This window comes from Ascidia mentula, chromosome 9 (genome assembly GCF_947561715.1).
Source record: "Ascidia mentula chromosome 9, kaAscMent1.1, whole genome shotgun sequence".
In the NCBI taxonomy this organism is placed as follows: domain Eukaryota; kingdom Metazoa; phylum Chordata; class Ascidiacea; order Phlebobranchia; family Ascidiidae; genus Ascidia; species Ascidia mentula.
In genome coordinates this window covers 2,510,050-2,529,197 of record NC_138574.1, presented here as the reverse complement: position 1 = coordinate 2,529,197, position 19,148 = coordinate 2,510,050, and the positions used below count along the sequence as shown (strand labels likewise).

The 19,148-nt window shown below is 39.7% G+C and overlaps 2 protein-coding genes across 2 annotated transcripts; both read left to right on the top strand.

The window, feature by feature from the left end:
* The first annotated feature begins 2,522 nt into the window (after positions 1-2,522).
* Positions 2,523-4,712, top strand: LOC145914051 (solute carrier family 35 member G1-like). The gene is made up of 3 exons (XM_083001829.1): positions 2,523-2,990; positions 3,344-3,995; positions 4,166-4,712. The coding sequence occupies exons 1-3, from the start codon at positions 2,659-2,661 to the stop codon at positions 4,364-4,366; spliced, it is 1,185 nt and encodes a 394-aa protein (XP_082857955.1). The 5' UTR covers positions 2,523-2,658; the 3' UTR covers positions 4,367-4,712.
* A 4,526-nt stretch (positions 4,713-9,238) lies between these two features.
* On the top strand, positions 9,239-15,047 carry LOC145913799 (uncharacterized). The gene is made up of 6 exons (XM_083001558.1): positions 9,239-9,415; positions 9,814-10,226; positions 12,373-12,474; positions 12,664-12,731; positions 13,374-13,537; positions 14,556-15,047. The coding sequence occupies exons 1-6, from the start codon at positions 9,239-9,241 to the stop codon at positions 14,862-14,864; spliced, it is 1,233 nt and encodes a 410-aa protein (XP_082857684.1). The 3' UTR covers positions 14,865-15,047.
* The last annotated feature ends 4,101 nt before the right edge of the window (positions 15,048-19,148 follow it).

Sequence of the window (19,148 nt, the reverse complement as noted above, 5' to 3'; positions counted from 1 at the left end):
GTCGAATAATCGACCTGAAACCCGACGATCGAGCCAATGTGTGTGGGCAACCGATCATGGAAAATGCTCGATTCGGTGCTCGCGCGCTATTCGAACTTGTCCTGTTAAAAATCACGGACGATCAAGTCCAATGATTTGTTGGGAAGTACAGTTCGACCTTGTCTCTTCCCAACCAGTGGCTGCCCCAGTATCTAATACTGACCATATTTTGCAACGAGAATCCGGTCACATCGCATTATTTATCAAACCATTAAAACCTGCCAACTGCAGCAGCAGAAGGTTGGTCTTTGGATCAATATTATTTCGCTGGGCAAAATAAACACCACCACATACTCTCTTATAGTAGTGCAAGATCGACTCTACGTTTACCGCCCACGTTTTGCTTAAAATTTTACTACACTTCCACCTTTCCATTATAAAATAGAAGGCGACCCTCCTTATTTCGATGCGAGTTCAAACACCATCCTTCTTCACTGTAACGCAGTATCGACTCTGCCACCTATTTTTGAAGCGACTGCAGCAACTTTGTACAAAGACTCACCGGAGCCCAACCACAACGGCAGCTCTAACTTCAGTCCTCCGCTTATTTTCTGCCGACCCGAGAACTACGATTTCCCGCCGAACCCCGTTAGCAAACACGGGGTTGCGGCATTCGCACAAGACAACTTGATATTCAAGCCGGGTCAGCATGTAGACCCCGCTACTGCCACCGATTTTCTGCGGGATTTATTGGTTCCGTTTCCCCTTCTTGAAACGAAACGCCTTCACCGCGCATCGACTTGCCCTCTTAAGGTAGTGGTCTATCTGCTCTGTTGACACCGCCTGTTAATTTAAGCTTTTGATCAAAATGAGCAAAGAATCTGGCTTCCAAATTCCCTCTGACCAGCTAACCGTTATTACCAAGTTCTTAAATAATACATGGCAAATTTGCCGTTGGTTGTCACACTTGCATCAATACGCTGTTCAGCGCGTATAGCATTTTCATGATGGTGTACTTTCGTCACAAGTTCTTAACGTGTGAAGAGTGGGTTGTTACCAAAAGCAATTACCTGTAAACCATAACCGAATTATGCGAACTCTTTTAGCACGAAGATTCGTTTGAGTTGTACCTGACATCACACCAACCGAACGGGAGTCGAACCCTTAACCATATGACTTACGTTTCATAGCGCCTTTAACCACTCAGCCAAATTACCTTACATTGACAACGAGCAAAGGAAAGTATTAACAATGCATTGCAGGTGCGAATATTTATCAATTAAACTCTTTTAACATGTTATAATATTGCTGGTATACTTATCTTCCATGTGATAACATGTTTACGTAAGTTTCCCAAGTTCGCCTCTTTTCGGTCACCATGCAGTAGCCTTCTTTAGGTCATATTAACAATTATTGCCAGTAGAGCAGTGTTGTGGCGATAAAACATGGCAGTGTAAATAAATCTAAGGGTCTCAGAGATATTTAACAGTGTCTCGATGGCCTGAGCGCGAGTTGAGCCTCTTCGATTGTTAAACCTGCTTCTGCCTCGTTTGATAAAGAAACCAGAATTTGGATATCTTCCCAAATAGTTAGTGTATTCAAAACTGTTACCAGCTTCATCAAAACGGTGCATTACAACTTCCAATAGAATTACAATTGAATTCCAGCGAATAGAATAGACTAGACTGGAACTGCATTTACAAGTAAACACTGGGCTTATTAAAGCTCTGCATTATGAGAGCTGATTGGTCAAATAATGTCACGTGATATCACGAGCCACTAGAAGTAATATAATACAACATAAAAATACAGTACACATCGTGGTTATATATGTGAACCGGATATAGATGATTCGCTTGCTGGGGAGTGATTGGTTCACACGTTTTGGTGCACACTAACGGAAGGCGGTCCTTCGCGTATAATCTGGGACGCATTGAAATGGTTAGTTTAATACAAGAGTAAAAATTTATCCTGCATGTGAGAATATTTTATATGGTAAACAGGATCTTAAATGAATCACTTTACTCGAGAACATTCGTCGGAAGTTGCCAAATATCCAATGCATCTGGTAACGGGTTTGCAAATGCTTGTGCAACGCTGCACACAAATCATTGCGCAATATAAGTACTGGCTTCTGTGACGTATGTTACAGCAGCATCAGTAGTAACTTGTTCAACAAATTTATAAAAAAATATTTTTAGAAATTTAACGAAAACAGAAGTAACCTCAATGACAATTAAACCCGCATTTATGGAAAAAGATCCCTAGATTTGCTACGCTATGAATGGGAAACGTTATTTAAGCGTTTTTCATGTTAAGTCTTGTTATAATGTTCATAAATTGAAATCTTGTTTTACATGTTAATTCTATCTTATGCTAACAGTAGAATAAAAACAAGTACTTTCATTTTTTGTGTATAAAAGTTACTGTTTTAGTATTTTATGGATAGACAAAGAGATAAAAGCAAGCGCACTCAAGCGTGAAAAAGTCAACAGTTTTTGTACAGGTGGTTTCCCTAAATATGTGACTTGGAAATGTTTTTTGTCTGTTGTTTGACTAAAGTTTTAATTGTACTTGGTCATGAATTAATGTTAATTGAAAGTTCATTAGCTGACGCTATTGTACAACTTGACCTTGACTTGTAACGTGTGGTTCATACCCCGTCTGTTTTTGAAGAAAATGCCGTACAAGGTAGACGTCAAATATAAACTGCTTCAAGATCAATCAACTAAAGAAGAATTCGAGGACATTGAACTGTACGTAAGAGGTAAAGATGACAGCAATAGTGACCTTTCTGGTGGATCAGACAATGATGTTGAAGTGATACACAGTAAATCAACTTTTTGGACAAGATACAGGGGGTATATATTTGCCTTCTTGTCATGTCTATTCTTTGCAACTGGATCTGTATTTGTTAAACTGCTACATGGATCTATTAGCGCAATGGCTGTGGTTGCTGTCCGTTCTTTGATACAAATAGTGTGTTGCATTGCAGTAATTTGCATAAAAAGGTGAGTGTATTTCATCTGTTTAGAAGTTTTGTTTACGCCACAACTTGACCAAATATGTATTTTCTGTCTGAAACAATGCATCTATTTTGTAGCATGAATCACCACATAAACAAACAATGAATATCAGAAATAATTCTGTCGTTTATTTTATAGTAATATCATATATATTTGAAATATATTTAACACAATTAAAAAAGAATCAAATAGCACAAGATACCCAAAGGGTTAAGAGTTCAATGCCCTTGTATAAAACACATTAAACCTCTAAGATTGTTCTATTGCAAAGAATATTTGTTTGTTTGGTTAAAATAAGCTGGACATACACAAAACCCTTTTTGCAATGTTTATTACAGACTCAACATTTGGAGGGGTCACACAAACCAAACAAGATTTTTTCTAGTTGTTCGTGGGACCTTGGGTGGTAGTTCTTTAGTGTTCTATTTTTATGCATTTCAAAACATGCCCATTGGTGATGCCTCTGCTATCATTTTTAGCTCACCAATATATGTTTCAATGCTTGCTTGGTTATTCTTGGGTGAAAAGGTTGGATGTTTGGAGTTTATCACCTTGTGTTTGACGATTATTGGAGTAATCTTTGTTTCTCAGCCTTCATTTTTGTTTCACCACAGCAGTGTTTATGTCAATAGTACAAATGTTACAACTGGTCCAACGACATTGTTAAATAGAATGGAAATTGAAAACAGTACATCTGTCAGTATTTCAGTGACTGAAAAACCTGAAACCAATCATGTGTTTGCACCAGTATCTGCCTTTATCGGTTCATTAAGTGCATCATTTGCATTTATAGCACTTAGAAAAGTACCAACAGTTCATTATACGCTTCCTATTTTCTATGCATCATTCAGTGGTATTGTTGTATCTTGCATTGTTGTGCTTGCCACAAAGAGCTTTAACTTCCCAGCAGAGTTCAAACCATGGTCTTATGCAATGATTGTTGGACTATGTGGAATTTTTGGGCAAACTTGTTTGACTAAAGCTTTTCAGGTGACAACTTTTGCACTAAGTATGTAAGTTTTTACGACAAGCATAAAACAATGCATTTCGGAAACTCGTAAGGGAGTAACAGAGCATAAAACAATTCAGTCAAATTTATATATATAATTTGTCGAATTTGTATCATTCTTTCTTAACCTGGTGTTTTGTTATTGTTTTAGAGTGAAAAGGCTGGTCCAGTTTCAATCATTCGGCAGTTAGACATTGTACTTGCATACATTTATCAAATCTTGATATTCAAAGAGCAACCTCATGTCCTTAACATACTGGGAGGAAGTTTAGTCATTAGTGGAGCTGTGTTGTTGGCTTTAAAGAAAATGAATCTTTTAACAAGTTTGAATTGTTCATTTGGATCCAAATGAAATGAAACTTTTTACAAGAATAACTCATAATCCACTGCATACAATATCACTGCTAAACATAGTTAAATACACTGAAAAACAACTTTTATAAACATAATCTACTGCAGGAAAACTTTTTTAGACTGAATATAGACATAACCAAGTTAACTAGGTTGCTTAACATTTACATAATATAACATCAGTGTTACCGAATGCAGATTTGAAAATAAAACTGCATCAAACCCTGTTTTTAAGTTTGTTTTGTTATTTATTTTATGCAATGTGTTGGTTGTTTGCAATTTTCCACCTACTTGATTAATGTATATACTGTGTTATGTTTTACTTTAGTAATCCCAGTCAGAAGGTTTCCCACTACAATAAGGATTCTGGGTTGTCTCTAACTTAAAATCGTTACCTTTCATGTGAAACAGAATAAAATAAAACTTTAATATTGTGGTTTTCTCGCAGTGTTTTTGAGCACGTTGTAAACCTAGGTGCAAAATACATTGAATAACCAAACCAAAGATAGAATACTGAACGTTGTGAACCATAGATTATATTTTGTTAGAAAAGTTTAACAGAGCAACGAAAAAGGTTTAACTAATTTTTTTCGTGATTGGGAGCTTTGGTCAAGCGCCCGATCCGTGTACCAAGAAGAAAACCTGATCGGGATTCGGAATTCACGTAACGTTCGATCGGAGTGACCTCTAGCGAGAATAATTCTAAATACAAATTGCCGTTAGAAGTGCCCATTAGCACGACAAGTCTTTTTTAATGGGTGCAAAATAAGTGGAGTTAATAACTTTGAATAAAAAAAAACAAAGCTAAGATGCCGTTAATCATTTTAAGTAAACGTTTCGAACCTATACTTAGTTCATCATCAGTACAGCTCTAAACCGTCATACCTTTTCAACATCTAGAGGTCTGCATTGCAGCCCGACTCTCTGCAAATGATGACGTCACTCTGTGCTATCGACGCTGCTGTCACGCTACACGCCTCCGGCTTGTTGCTCCTTGTTGTTGCTGCTGTTTCCCTTCTGCCTTACTTAGAATATGATTAACAGCATCCTAGCTTTGGCTTTTTTATTCAAAATCTTTTTTAATGGTTGCGCAAAAAATAAAGACTTTTACACTAATGCAGAATTTGTTTTGCGTAGAATGCAAAACATTTATTAGGCACCACCCGAAAGAATGTTAAATATTATTTCGTTGTGATGTCCAATGTTGCGAACCATAGCCCACTGTAACATCATAGTCAAATAAATACATAAACTGTTTGTTGGCGAGCTGCCGTGGAAGGAAAGGAAATACACTTAGAATTACACAGTGGTGAGATTGAAATATGTTAGCATCGAGTTCTCTCATTAGCAGCATGTCATAGTAACCGCGGAAATACAATGCTCAAAGTGAAACATTTAGGCCTATATATACGGTTGTTCACAACCGGTTTGCGTAGGTCGTTAAATTCAAAGAACCGGTGCTAACCGGTTGAATTCTACTACTGGAATTACCGTGACGAGGTTAACAAAATACGAACCTAGAGTTGCTATTCTAGACGACCAAAAATGACGTTTTTAGCAAAATTATTGTAATCAGGGTTACTGAGAAAAACATTTTGGCTAATAAGAGAACCTTGAAATTACAGGCGAAACCAAGCCTTTACGATAGAAATCATGTAGTTGTAATGCAAAGAACAATGTTCTTGGGCCCTCTCATGCTATTCATTGCCTGCATAGACTAGTTTGGGCCCAGGTGCATCGATGCACCCCTCTCTCGTACGGCAAAGAAGGCTTTTTTTTACAACACCGGGATGTTAACCCAGGACATCCCGGCTACGAATCCCGATCAGGTTTTCCTCTTGGTAAATGGGTCGGCCGTTTGACCAATGCTGCCAATTACAACAAACCCGGTTTGCAACCCAACAGACAATGTAGCTTGGTGCAGCGACCTCTACCGAAAGAATACATATAGGTCGCCGTTATATAGGTCGCCGTTGGTGGCGCCAATGAGCACGAAAAGTACTTATACACCGGGACACACATTTTACGCTCAAGATTATCCTCGTGTAAGCCTATGTAACACAGAAATCCATGCGAAAATTAACGCTATATATAAATTATAATTTAGTTTTGTAATTCAATTCAAATAAACAACTAAAAATAACAGGAGGTTGCTGTATTCACACCTGACTGTTGACAGTCGTACAGATTTCCACACAGACTTATATATGGGTGAAAATACTAAAATATTGTGTTTTTGTGTATTGGTATTTTCCAATAAGCAACCCCAAGCGATGTTGGATTGAATAATTTCGAAAATCGTGAGATAATGTTGTTCAATGTTTTGCACGAGCGTTTGTGCGTAAAAAGGATGCAGTGATGACAAAAATATACGAATGAATGAATGTGAAAGTTTTTACAAAAGTCGCTTCATGCGATGTTGTTATCCAGTGACTCCAGCGGGTTAAGACCTACGACCGGTCCCAGAATATGTGGGGCACGATTAAAAAAAAGAAATCGGAGTCTGTATTTTACCTAAAAGGGCTCAATTCGATTACACCTTTTCGGTTTCATTTTTTATTGTTCTTGGTGGTAAATTGTGGGGCCCATTTAGAAGCGCGAGCCGGGTTTGCACAAGATCGGTCAGAAGAGCAGTATTCGGCAATAAAACATGCCTTGCAGCGACAGCAACAATTTATTTAAAATCGGTGAAATGTGCCATGAAAAGGTCATGCAAGTATCCGAACGTCCATTTTAACATGCAAGGATGGATTGTCAACATAGATGTTGTTCATCCCTGGATTACTGTAACATAAACAAATTTTAAGTTAAAACCGAACAAACACAGTTGTTCATTGAAAACACTATCAAGAAAATTGTGTTTAGAAACAACATACTTTTTGTACCTGGAAATTTTGTTTGTCAAGTTTAGTTGTCCTAATAATACCCACATTGCAATAGGTTACTTTTGTTTTCTCGTGCGGTTTATTTACAAACGGTACGTCATTGGATCAAGAATGACAAGGCAACCAGCAACGCATTCGAACCGTTGGTACAATTCCTTTTCCTCGACGTAACAGCCTACAAGTACGTGGTAAATAACAAACTTACTCTGACATGGCTATTTTCGTCCCAACACATTCAGATATGCCAGTAGATTGCGACCCTATTTGTCCGCGAACTGTGATAAGAACATGTGCGCTCTCCCCTGGAGATAACAATGCTATCGAAACCAGTCTGTTAGTCGACGTTGTATCAGCTGGACGAGTCTTCGAGACGACCCGTCTGCACTCGATCGCGCAGAATGTCAACAGCGCCCTATTTGCTAAAGAAAACATCGTCCTGTGTTTGCCCTCAACTCCTTGGCTTGCGCGAAACCCGTTGGTCTCTCGAATTCCAGCGTAAAGCGATTAGTATGTGGTAACTTATCTAGTAATATTGGAATCCGCGCTAACCGCGTGTACTTCGTCACCAAGTGACGTCAGTGCTTTTGGCAATGTGTGTCATCAGGTTGTTGTGGATGTTCCAAGTGCCTGCAGTTTGTGTCATGTTGAACCCCCTGCAGTCGAATAACGCGGTCGTTTTAAAAATCGTCAGTGATCGGAATTAACTCGTGGTGGAATCTTTACGCCCTTCCATGTTTCTAATTTGCTTTCGAGCCAAGTGCAGATTGATTATACAGAAATTACGCCACAAAAATATAAATATTTTGTTTATTCCTAATGATGTTACGTTACGTTGCAAATTCGTTACTACTGATCTTTGCTAATTTAAACAGAATTACCTGTTTTTGCAAAGAGGCAACAATTCTTCGATTTTGAATGCTTTAACGATAAACGATAAATGCTAATTGCTTCTTTCTTGAAACGGCCAAATTGCTTTACCTATTTAAGTTCGATATTTTAAGCGGTTTCATTTCTTCTTCGTCTTAAAAACCCGATTTGTTTCCTAACATGGTAACGCACAAAACTTATTGTCGACGGGGTTGGACGAATAATGTGCGTTTTTGTATTTTATCTCAAACTAATTTAATTCAACAACTATTTTGCAACTTTAAAGTCTTAAAAAGTTTTAAATATTGTTTTGTCATTTTTTTTTAATTCTACTTTGCTGTTTTAAATTCATTTTTATTGAATGACAATTAGTGACAAAGCAAAAAAAAATGCAGATTTGCATATTAGCTTTGGCTTTTCTATTTAAAATGCTGATTCTTTATTTACGTTTCGTCGCTGGCAATATTGGTAAAGTGGGCAAACGTTTAATTATCAAATTGCAGATATCGTTGTCTGGCATTATCGGGCAAATGACGTCGCGTATCGTGTTTATGTTGACGACCTCGATTTGGGATATCGTCACCGATAACAGTCGATAAAGTTATCGCTTAGAAAAAGAAATGCCTGGCGATTGGTATAAAACAGAAGCTCCATTGTCTTGACTAACATAACTACTGGGTATTCAACGCATTGTAGTGTTAAAGGCAATGAAAACCTTGACGTGTCAGACATGTTAATAATCTTAAGTTATTTTTGTAAGTTAACATCAAATTTGTCGAACATTACATAAAACGTGGTATTGCCTATTGTAGTTCATGCATAGTTGCATTTGTTTACTGATACAGAAAAGTAATAACGAGCTGTTGTGTCTTTATGTTTTCGGTAAAAAAAGTTCCAGTTTCGGAGCTTTAATCAGTCGTTTTTTTAGCCCTGACAAAAATATTTTGCTGATAACGTTTGCGAAAATTCGAAGAAAATTTCCAGCTAAAATGAACTTCAGCCACTATTTATGTTTCTCCATTTTTGTATATTTTAACATATTTGAACGTTTTCGCCACAGACACCAAGCTTAAAGTTCCTTTTGTTAAAAACTGACACAGCAGCTAAGTTACACCGTCAGAATGCAAGACAAGACAAGTAGCCGAAACGCAAAAGGCAGGCGAAGAATTTCGTTGGATTTTCTACAGAGCAAATCCGCAACGAAGCAACTCCACGTAAAACACCAATCACTGTACACGTCACAAAACGTGACGTCGTCGACCACATGCGGCCAGGCCAAACGGGATGGTGACAAACTAGTAAGCACAGAAATAATTTTCGGTTATTTTTTAGGAATTTACAATCAGGTCAAATATTTCGTTTGTATCGAACAGTCTACGAGTCGTGGCCAGAAGAAGCAAATTCAATAACGTAAAATTAAATTGTGTCACTTCCAGGGCAAATACGTTATTTTAAATACACAAACAATTTAGCAAAATTCGTTTTACAACTAAGGAAACCAATTTTTAACGTTTCTTAGTTAAAAATTTGCCCGTAATCAGTTTCATCATGTTTAAATAAAACATAAATCCATTTGTATATTAAGTCTAGGAATAATGTGGTTTTCAAGAGATTTTAAGTGTTGGCGAGCTTAAACAGATTTTTAAAAAAACACCATCATGGCGTCAATATTCTTAAATTTTTTTTTATTATGCAGGCTTTTCTTTCTTTCTCGCTAAACCGCCCTAAGATTCTGCGCACTCAGTCCTCATGCGTCCTGGACAGCCTCCAAGAGAGACATGAGCAAGATGGGAACATCTCCGTGTCCTCCGACTTCCCGGAGGACTTCGACACGAGCGACGCGAGCTTCTCCAGCGTCTTCAGCCATTGCCCAACTCCACCTCCAAGAAGACTCTCTGAAATTAGCGTCAAGAGTTACGACCAACACGCAGACATCGGCAAAACTCGCCGCAGTCTCTTTGCACCTGCTCGAAAATCCACCCAGCGCGTTAGCAAGGTGACGTCATGGAAGAATGACATCATGGGCAAAGCGTTCGGGCGTGAAACCGACCACAACAAGACCCCCACCCATACGTCACTGAACCGCGTGAACCGGAATGAGGACCCAAGGTTGGTGAAAATTCATTTTATCGGGAAATTTTCGGCTTGCGTATCTTGGTCTGTGGATCGATGAACACACGAGGAAGCGAAAAATTTAAAATTACTCAGCGCGGGTTTGCGACCAAAATACTCTTTACAATGTTGGCATGAATGACGCAGACATAGAGACATAAAACGCCGGAAATCTACGAATAATTGTCTAACCCGGTGTCGGGATATTTGAAAACTTTATAGTTATGTGGGAGAAAGGGTGTAGGCTTCGGAAACTTACGCTTAGCGACTTAAAATCAACTGATCTAAGCTTTTGTGGTAACTAAAATATCCCAAATACTGGTTTCGAAACACGAACTGAAATACTCGAACCAAATCCCGTGTAAAATTCAGTAAAATCAATCGTTTGCTTGTTGGAGTGCTTTGTACCGCGCGTGTATCCCTAAAGCAAACGAACCAAACAAAACTGAAACAAATGTATCAAAACCCACCTGGCTAATACCGCCTTTGTGCGGATGAAGGTCAGGGTTTAACAAACAGGGCACAATGCCCGCCGGACAAGGATGTTTACTGACGTTTTCCGCTTTCGATCGACGCGACCCAGATTAGAAGCAACACTCTGTGTGTGACGTAACTCCCGACGTCACTGGCCGACTCGTCGGAGCGTGTCCAAGGGGTGCATTTTTCTTGGTACGTCGGAAGGTGGCCCGTTGAAGTGTAACGTTCAAGTGGCGCTTATTCAGCGAATTAGATTTCGGGAATCGAGGAAATCGCGATTTTGACGTCATAATACAGTTAGAATTCCTGTGCCCGGTTTGTTGTCGCGCAAGTAAACAGTGTTGAATAAGATTTTTACGTAAATTTTACGAGAATCGCGACATTAAAACTGCCGATCTTGATGAGAAATGGAAGGCGAGGGCTTTGATAAGGCGCCGGTCCGTATGTTCGTTTCAGGCTCAGATCGGTAATTGAAGTGTAAATGTTTGTCACCTGTCAGTGCAGAGGAGACCCGTGGTTGGTTACGCAACGCCAATGTTAAGGCTCCGGCTTTGTGACTAAGGTAACGACAAAATATTTTCCGCCAATTGAAGGTGAATCAGGGCGCATTGTTCGTGTTCAATTAGTGGCCAAGCAATTTTATGACTCGAGTCCGATTGGTTTTAGACTAATTCCGGTAACGGCCTATTCAACGTTGATTCACATGTTACGGCAGATATGACTACACAAAACTTTCCCGGTATTTTCGTGCGCAAAGCGAAGGCAACGATTTCTTAGGAAACGTTCGTTTTATTGGTTGGGTATTTTGCAAACTACAAACAATCTTTTTTTTTATTACCAACGAAATTCTTCGCCGGGTATTTTTTGGGATAAAAATAATGGTCGCCCCCGGATGTTTTGAACTTTCAAGTTGGCTTGTAATAAACTAGAGGCAAGTTTTTCAAGTAAATTGCCACAACTAATGTTATCTTTACTACTACTCGGTGAAGTCGTGTTTATGACCGTTTTCGAATGACAAAATATTTTGCGACCGCTCGGAAAGGGTCAACGCCCTAGCGTGACGAAACAACATTTTACTTGCGAGCGTTAAGCCCTTGTGGCGAAAAAACAAATCCACTGAAATACCAACAACATGCTTAAGGGTAGCTAACTATGAGGCTGCGGTGACCACGTTATAAAAACACTGTATAGACTTGTTTTGTGAAGATAATGATTCACGCCGAGTTGGAGAGTGCGTGCCCTTTCTCAAATTGTAACAACACAAAGCGAAAACCCAACAGTCCACAGGTCTCGGTCCTTGTAAAACGCACTGCCTCTCTCGCTCCTGTGGTTACAGACGGCCTTTTTTTGCCCTGCGCGTTCTCTTGTACATAGCGGGTCGCCCAGCTCATCTCTCCGCTTTGTGCTAAGTGCAGACGAGAGGCGTGACATTCACCTCAGGAGATTGGTGGAAATTCTGCCTCTCTGGGTGCTGTCTGTGTATAACGCATGTAAGGCGCTGCTGGATGCGTGTTGTGTCACATAATAACTGTGTGTTTTCTGCTTGTAGAGAAAGTAGTGACATAAGAAAAAAGCTGTTTATATATTTCTGTGGCAATACCATTGGAAGCCAGTCTTGCTGAAGCTACGCAGTATTAGCTGTCAACATTATGCCTGTTGCTATTAGTTCCACAGACTTCTTCGGCAAAAAGCAAAGACGGGACTCCGATATTGGATTAAACACGTCAGCGAATTCAACCAAAAAGCGACGAAGTGATTACTTCTACTCGTAAGTGTTTCGGCATTATGAAATTTTGTTGATCAAGCCGAAAGTTGTATTATTAAAGTGCAACCTTGCTGCAAAAGCGATTTTTCATTGCTAAAAGATGATTGTAATATCTGAAACTTTGTACGATTTTCTTTAACAACAGACCTAATAACCGGTATTTGTAGACTTATTTTATTGTTTATTTCACAGATTACCCGGCCTCAAAAGCAGTAAGATGACGTCACCGAAGACACTACGTGACTTTCTGAAAAAAAAATGTAAGCATCTGGATTTTGAAATTTGTGTATACGTGCGCTAATATTTGTCTAAAGCCGGTCGTATTCGACCACAAAACCACTTGTGTCCCCGGTAAGCCGGTCGGTTTATCGCTATTCAAACATCAGATGTGTGGCATATGCGTCCTGTCCACATCGTCTTGTCGACGTATTAGAGACCGTCATTTGTGATCACCACGGATTTCCTGATTTGCGAAAACCGGGTCTATTTTAAGCGGCGGCAGGCGGCTCTTTTAAGAGGTTTCAAGCTTCTTCCCGTTCGCTAAATTGAGACTCCCTGTTCTGGTGCCGGCGTAAGGCGATTTTAAAGAGGGATAATTTAGCGCCTGTCCTGTGTCAATAAGCACAGAGCTTGTAAAACTGGCTCGCTTGTTCGTGGAAAACTGATATTCGTGGAGATGTGATAGCCTTTGAGGCTTTTTTGTCGCACTGATGAAACCAGCTAAAAGAGACCGAAACCCAATGCTCTGTATGAAATACAGATTCTGCAATAAGCAATATAATTTCTACAAGCAATGAAACTTTAAAATTTTCGCTATGGATTTCACCTGCAATAATTTCTTTCCGTGTATATTTGCTATTCAACATTTCCATTTGAATTAAACCTTTTATTTTTCTCAACAGCACGCGCAGTTGCGTTTCGCGCCTTCCTTCAAAAGGAATTCAGTGAAGAGAATCTGGATTTCTGGATTGAAGTCGAGTCGTACAGAAAACAGCGGTCGGCCAAGCAAATCAAACTGGCCAGTGCAATCTACCAAACCTACATCGAAGTGAACGCTTCCCGTGAGGTATGTATTGTACTATATTACATTTTATATCATAAAACCTACATCCATTGTATTGACTGTGTATTGGTTATACAAGCGTACAAAATCGTGCAGTATGTAACCAGCATGTATTACTTGACTCAAAGTTTGAGTTGATTCACAAAAATTATTACAAAAGCGTAGTTAGAATTGAATTCTGTGTACTTGTTTATGACAGAAGGCAATAAAAATCTATTTTTAGTCTCGCCATTAATCTGCTTGACATCGGGTCGCTAATATTAATGACTCGGCAATTAATTATACGAGAATGGCGAATTACAACAGAAAATAAAACGTTCGTCCGAACAATGTGAATAATTGTTGACTGGTCGTTTGCGGTGTTAATGTAACGTCGTTATGCAAACAATTAAACGACGGCTTCACAGTTAATTTCTCGTGTAAGTTGTGCACTTGCATTTCGCTGTTTTTGTTGCTAATCAGTTGGCCCAGAGTTTCCTGGAAAATAAACCGCAATTATCGGAGACGTGATGGCGGCCATTGTTCGCTCACATTTACGACGTCGCAATTAACGAACGTGCATTGCGGTTATGACTTCATAATCTTTGTGACCCATTTCTCGAATACTTGGCGCCGCCCTCTCCCCTACAGGGTTGATTGTTTCGTCATAATTGTTGATTGTCGGGCGTTAACTCGCAGCGTTCCAAAGGGACCAGTCTTTAATCCCATAAGGCTGTCGCTTTCTCGGCGTGAATTGAATTTCCGCCTTTAATCGCATTTAGCGTCCGCTTGAAATCAATTAGTGTCAATTATTGCATGATGTGTATTTGAAAACTGGAATACTCAAAAGTGGTGTAGAGAAATTCGGACTGCTACACGTGCAGCTGTACGCGTTAACGCCTCACAATCAACAAATCTGACGAAACAATCGGCATTTTTAATGTTGCCAATCGCGCGTTGCAACTGTTTTAAAACATAGAGTTTTTCGATATGTCAAAAAACCATTTTCGATTTGCTAAAACAATTCATTCTTTGTGTGCAGGTCAATATCGACGCCCAAACCCGAAAAAACACAAAGGAGAATTTAATCCAACCGACCAGCTCCACGTTCGATCTTGCCCAGGCGCGCGTGTATATCCTGATGGAAAGAGACTCCTTTCAAAGGTTCCTCATCAAAGAGTGGAATTCTAGCGAAGAAAACAAACTCGATTCCTCCATGACGAAAGAGATTGCAAAGAATCGACGAAAATCAACTTGCATTCAGGAAAAAAAACCAAGTCCTAAATTCGAATCCTTTCTCCATCCGAACATTACCGAGAGAAGAAAGAGAAAGGTTTCCTCCCAGATCTAATTTACTGCCCCCTTTTTTTCTTTATTTCTCTCGTTTTTCATTCCTGTTTGCGTATTGATTTCTATTGTTTTATTTATTTGTTTCTCGCTGGCCGAGTTTTCGCGTTCTACTTTCCAGGTGGTGTTTCTGCTTCTTTCTTCACTTTTTTATTTGGTTGCTATTTATTAAATGAATATTCAGAATCATCTACATGGTGAAAGTTGAATTGTCGCAAAAGACCAGAATCCGTCTGTGCTGCTCAGAGGTGCAGGAATTCGTCTGCGCTGCTCGTACAATATATAAGTAATTCAACGGTGAACGGGCGACCAGAGTCAGTACATGATGCTCAAAAAATCATGTGTTCGAACGAAATGGGTTGACTACACTGTTTTGTTCTGTCGGATCAAATAGTATAGGACCGCTCGTTCCAAATCGTTCCCGACGGCACCGAATCGATGCTGATTCTGCATGAGGCGGCAACAGCTTAGTGGGACTCAGGGGTTTGGGGTATTTACTACTTGCTTACAGTGGCCAATTTAAGACTGGACACTGACCAAACTTTAATGAAACAAATAAACAAGGAATATTAAGCGGTAAATTACCATCAGTGGCAATTTTCTTGAGCTTTGAAATATATGATTTCATAATTATTAATCGCTTTTTCAATTCGTATTACATGGCAAGCAAACACTTCCCGCATTAAGCGCAAGTAAAACTGCATCACCCGGTTTGGTAGATTCTGCTTTCAATACTGAAGCCGTCTTACGTATACTTGAAAACACGCCTGTTATGCAAACAAAATACCAGGGTCAAAGTGTGTTATACCGAGTGCAGCACTTGGTCGTACGTGGTGATTAAATCTCTCGCGATAATCACCTGCTGTTGTTTTCGTCCAAGCGCGGCTAACGGATAGGAAAGTGCCAGTAGTTGTTGACATACAAAGTCCACGTTGGCGCTTTCACCACAACTTGTATCGAGTGGGTGTTTCAATTAATTGGATTTTCAAGAAACCAAATAAGTTAAACCAAAAGATGAAAGGAAGATTACGAATTGCGATGAGTCATGCGTAGTCCCTGGAATCGCTCCCAACACTGCAATATGCATTCGAATACGAGTTCCAAACGCGTTCTAAGGGACATTAAACAGTAATGGTGTAAGTTTTTCGCCGAAACGTTATATGAACGTGTACACCTGCCTTATAGCAAATATTTGTTTCAAGTTGATGAGGTAACGCTTTCTTTCGGTGTTTAATCCCGATTCTTCGGACTGGAACATATCGACTGGATCGTACCTGATCTAATATGCGTAGTATTGAAAACAGTCCCCTGTACAATACAGAGATACAATACAACGCCGCTAATGTTTCATTGGTTTAAGGGAACCCATGAAAATATACACGTGATATAACATTACATCGTCTTTATTGCTGTGTGCATGCCTCAAAATCGCATGTTTCCAACATACTTAAACACAAGGAATCATTTACATAAAGGACCAGTACTCTCGAACAAAACTAATCTGTATTGCTTGACTAATTTAGAGTATTACTTTTAAACGCCTCAAGTTACTGGATGATGCGATTCCTAAATTAAGAGGCCCAACCCAGTCGGACTTAAGGCTGAATCGTTAATTTGGCATAATCGTGTTTTACCAGTGCTTCGTTTACCAAAATCTAGCACGAAGTAAACAAAGACGACTCGAACCCTGAATTCATCGCACGATCTCAACATTACGGATACAAAAATCTCAACTCTGGTTTAGGTTTGTTCGCTACTATTCTGGACTGTTGTGGAATCACGTTCAAAGCTTTAGTAAAAAAATGAAACAAAGACTAGAATTACAAAAACACAAGTACGAATCGTTTCATAAAGGTTGCCAACGGTGCCGACAATTACGCAGTCAACCACAACGGCTCACGTGTTAATTTCCTTAATATTTCGATTTCAGTTATAATGAAGGTGGGTTCGTCGATTTTGTCAAATCGATAGTAATTTCATTAAGGCAATCCCCCAAGAGAGCTGTGGCTATTTTGGGCCCGGGTCGCAGCTGTGCGGTTTAAATCGTAAAAAAAACAAAGAATTTGTGAAGAAAACGGGTTCGGAATAATTAAGCAATTTGCTCGATCCATTCTGTTGTTTGCAGTGGTATACAGCTTTGTACCATGAGTCCTGCAACTATAACAATGCAACTATCCTACTTTTTCATACGAATGGATGGATAAATCGTCAAGTCGTGAAAAAATATTTGCAACATTCGAGGAGTGTTTTTATGCTAGTAAGTTTCCTCTTCCCGAAGCCACTACCACGCATTTGGCATTAGTTTAATAAAGCAATGCATAGTACACTGACAAACTCTACACATTACTTGTTGCTAAATGTTGCTGTCAGCCAAACAGTGTTACTCCACAGTATATAAGATGAAAAACTTGATCTCTAAAGTGGACAGAATGTAGCCCCTGATTTGGCACTGTCCTAAAACCCGCGACAGCAATTAGCCGATAGGAAATGTTTCTGACGTTATTTAAGATGTACTTTGGAAAGTGCGTTGGTGTGTAATTTTATTCTGTCAGTGACCTTGCGAATTTGCACCTGGAAAAGCAAAGTGATTTTGCGTCACTTTGCATTAGTGTCAAGAGCCATTCTGGGCCATTCCGGTGCATAAAGGTCGTTGCAACTCGCCTCCTTTGTTCGAAATACCATAAAGGTGAAAATCAGTCGATTCCGTGTCAGGGCCGATGTCAAGAGCGCCTTAAAATAGCTTGAACGCTTCGTGTTATCGAATTACGCATCAGTGGTTGGCCGGTCTGTCTGCATATCTGCGGTCAAAGCGCGCTATTTGACAATAAACGGCATTATGAATGCTTCACGGCCACTGACGCACTTGTACCAAGAATCCACCTAGTTTTTCACATCGCTGCCGATTGCGTGCTTGTCAGCGCGCCTAATTTTAGCGTTAGCCGAGGCGGAAACGAGTGCACGAGCATTCTGACTGTTCGAAAACAGTGGTTGCCATCGTTAGGCAAAGGCCAATCAAGACAAATAATGTGGTTTAACGCACGTAGGTATATCGGGTTTCTGGATATAGATCATTGGTTTTAGTCACGAGCGTTCGTTTTGCAGTTATTGTGTCCTACAGCACGTAGCACACTTCCCTTTCTGATGGGCTGAAAGACAGAACTAAACCCGTTTGAAATGGTGAATATTATATGCAGCATTTTTGTCCAAGAATAGTTTTTCATCTTTAAAATGTGTGAGCAGAACACTTCCACGTGTTTCAAAATCAACAGTGTTTATGTACATGGCCAGGTCACGTGCCAATTCAAACCGACCAATCGCCAAAAAAATCGGCTCAAGTTTTCATTTCAAGCATTTTGTTCTCCAGTGCAAATAACCTGATTTTAGCGGGCCCGACGTCAAATCTGGATCGATAAAGTGTCTTGTTTGCCCACAAGAAGGAGAAATCACCAGTTGCGTATCGACCTTCCGCGAATTAGCTGACGAAGAACCAACAAATGACATTTAAACGGAATCTCATCCATCTCGTTTTGCGCGTCTGTGGCCTCCGATAACAGAGTTACAAGACATCTCTTTGAAAAAATGCTTTGTTTACACGTGAACAACTTGCATACATTTCGGTGCAAAGATAGTGCCCTGTTCCTTTGAAATGTTGGTCAGTTTGAGAGTAACATGTGCAGAGTGGGGCGACTGATTCAATTGCAAAGTGACGTTGGCGCCTTTGACCTGTTGTCACACTTGGCCTGCATTTTGTGCAAGGCCTAAAACACAGAAAGTACAATAAAAGGGTGCAATTTTTGAATTACTGATACAAGAAACGGTGTTCAGTCACCGCTTTCGGGGGCGTCGAAAAAATGCAAACACGCAAACACAAAAAACTCCACTGCTTTTGCCTTTGCTTGGTTGGATACCCTTATTCCAACTCCCAGCAAGCAGACCGAAAACCAAGTGAATGAGTCATTCCTGTTGATGGCATTGTCACGTGACCATCAGCCAGTCACAAGCGCGTTAGTGCAAAGATGATTTTACCAATGCTTAGCAATAAACGAAAGCTTAATTGCCTAAAATTGTTTGCCGGACGCACATTTGAACTTTCGGACCAGATGTGCAGGGAGTTTAACGATTAAACTTGGTTTTACTAGCGAACACCATAACTATATTGTTTTAACCATTTTGGCCTCTGGTATTTTGCTCGTATGCTCATTTGACAAATAATTCAGCCAGCAATAAACAATAAGATACTTTTTTAGCTTTGAATCTCGCATCATTAAAACTCCTTGAGGCGTTCATA

Coding starts and splice junctions, on each gene's coding strand:
- LOC145914051 (XM_083001829.1), top strand. CDS start 2,659: ATGCCGTACAAGGTAGACGTCAAATATAAACTGCTTCAAGATCAATCA. Junction 2,991..3,343: donor GCAGTAATTTGCATAAAAAG/GTGAGTGTATTT, acceptor TGTTTATTACAG/ACTCAACATTTGGAGGGGTC. Junction 3,996..4,165: donor GTTTGACTAAAGCTTTTCAG/GTGACAACTTTT, acceptor TTATTGTTTTAG/AGTGAAAAGGCTGGTCCAGT.
- LOC145913799 (XM_083001558.1), top strand. CDS start 9,239: ATGCAAGACAAGACAAGTAGCCGAAACGCAAAAGGCAGGCGAAGAATT. Junction 9,416..9,813: donor AACGGGATGGTGACAAACTA/GTAAGCACAGAA, acceptor TTTATTATGCAG/GCTTTTCTTTCTTTCTCGCT. Junction 13,538..14,555: donor AAGTGAACGCTTCCCGTGAG/GTATGTATTGTA, acceptor CTTTGTGTGCAG/GTCAATATCGACGCCCAAAC.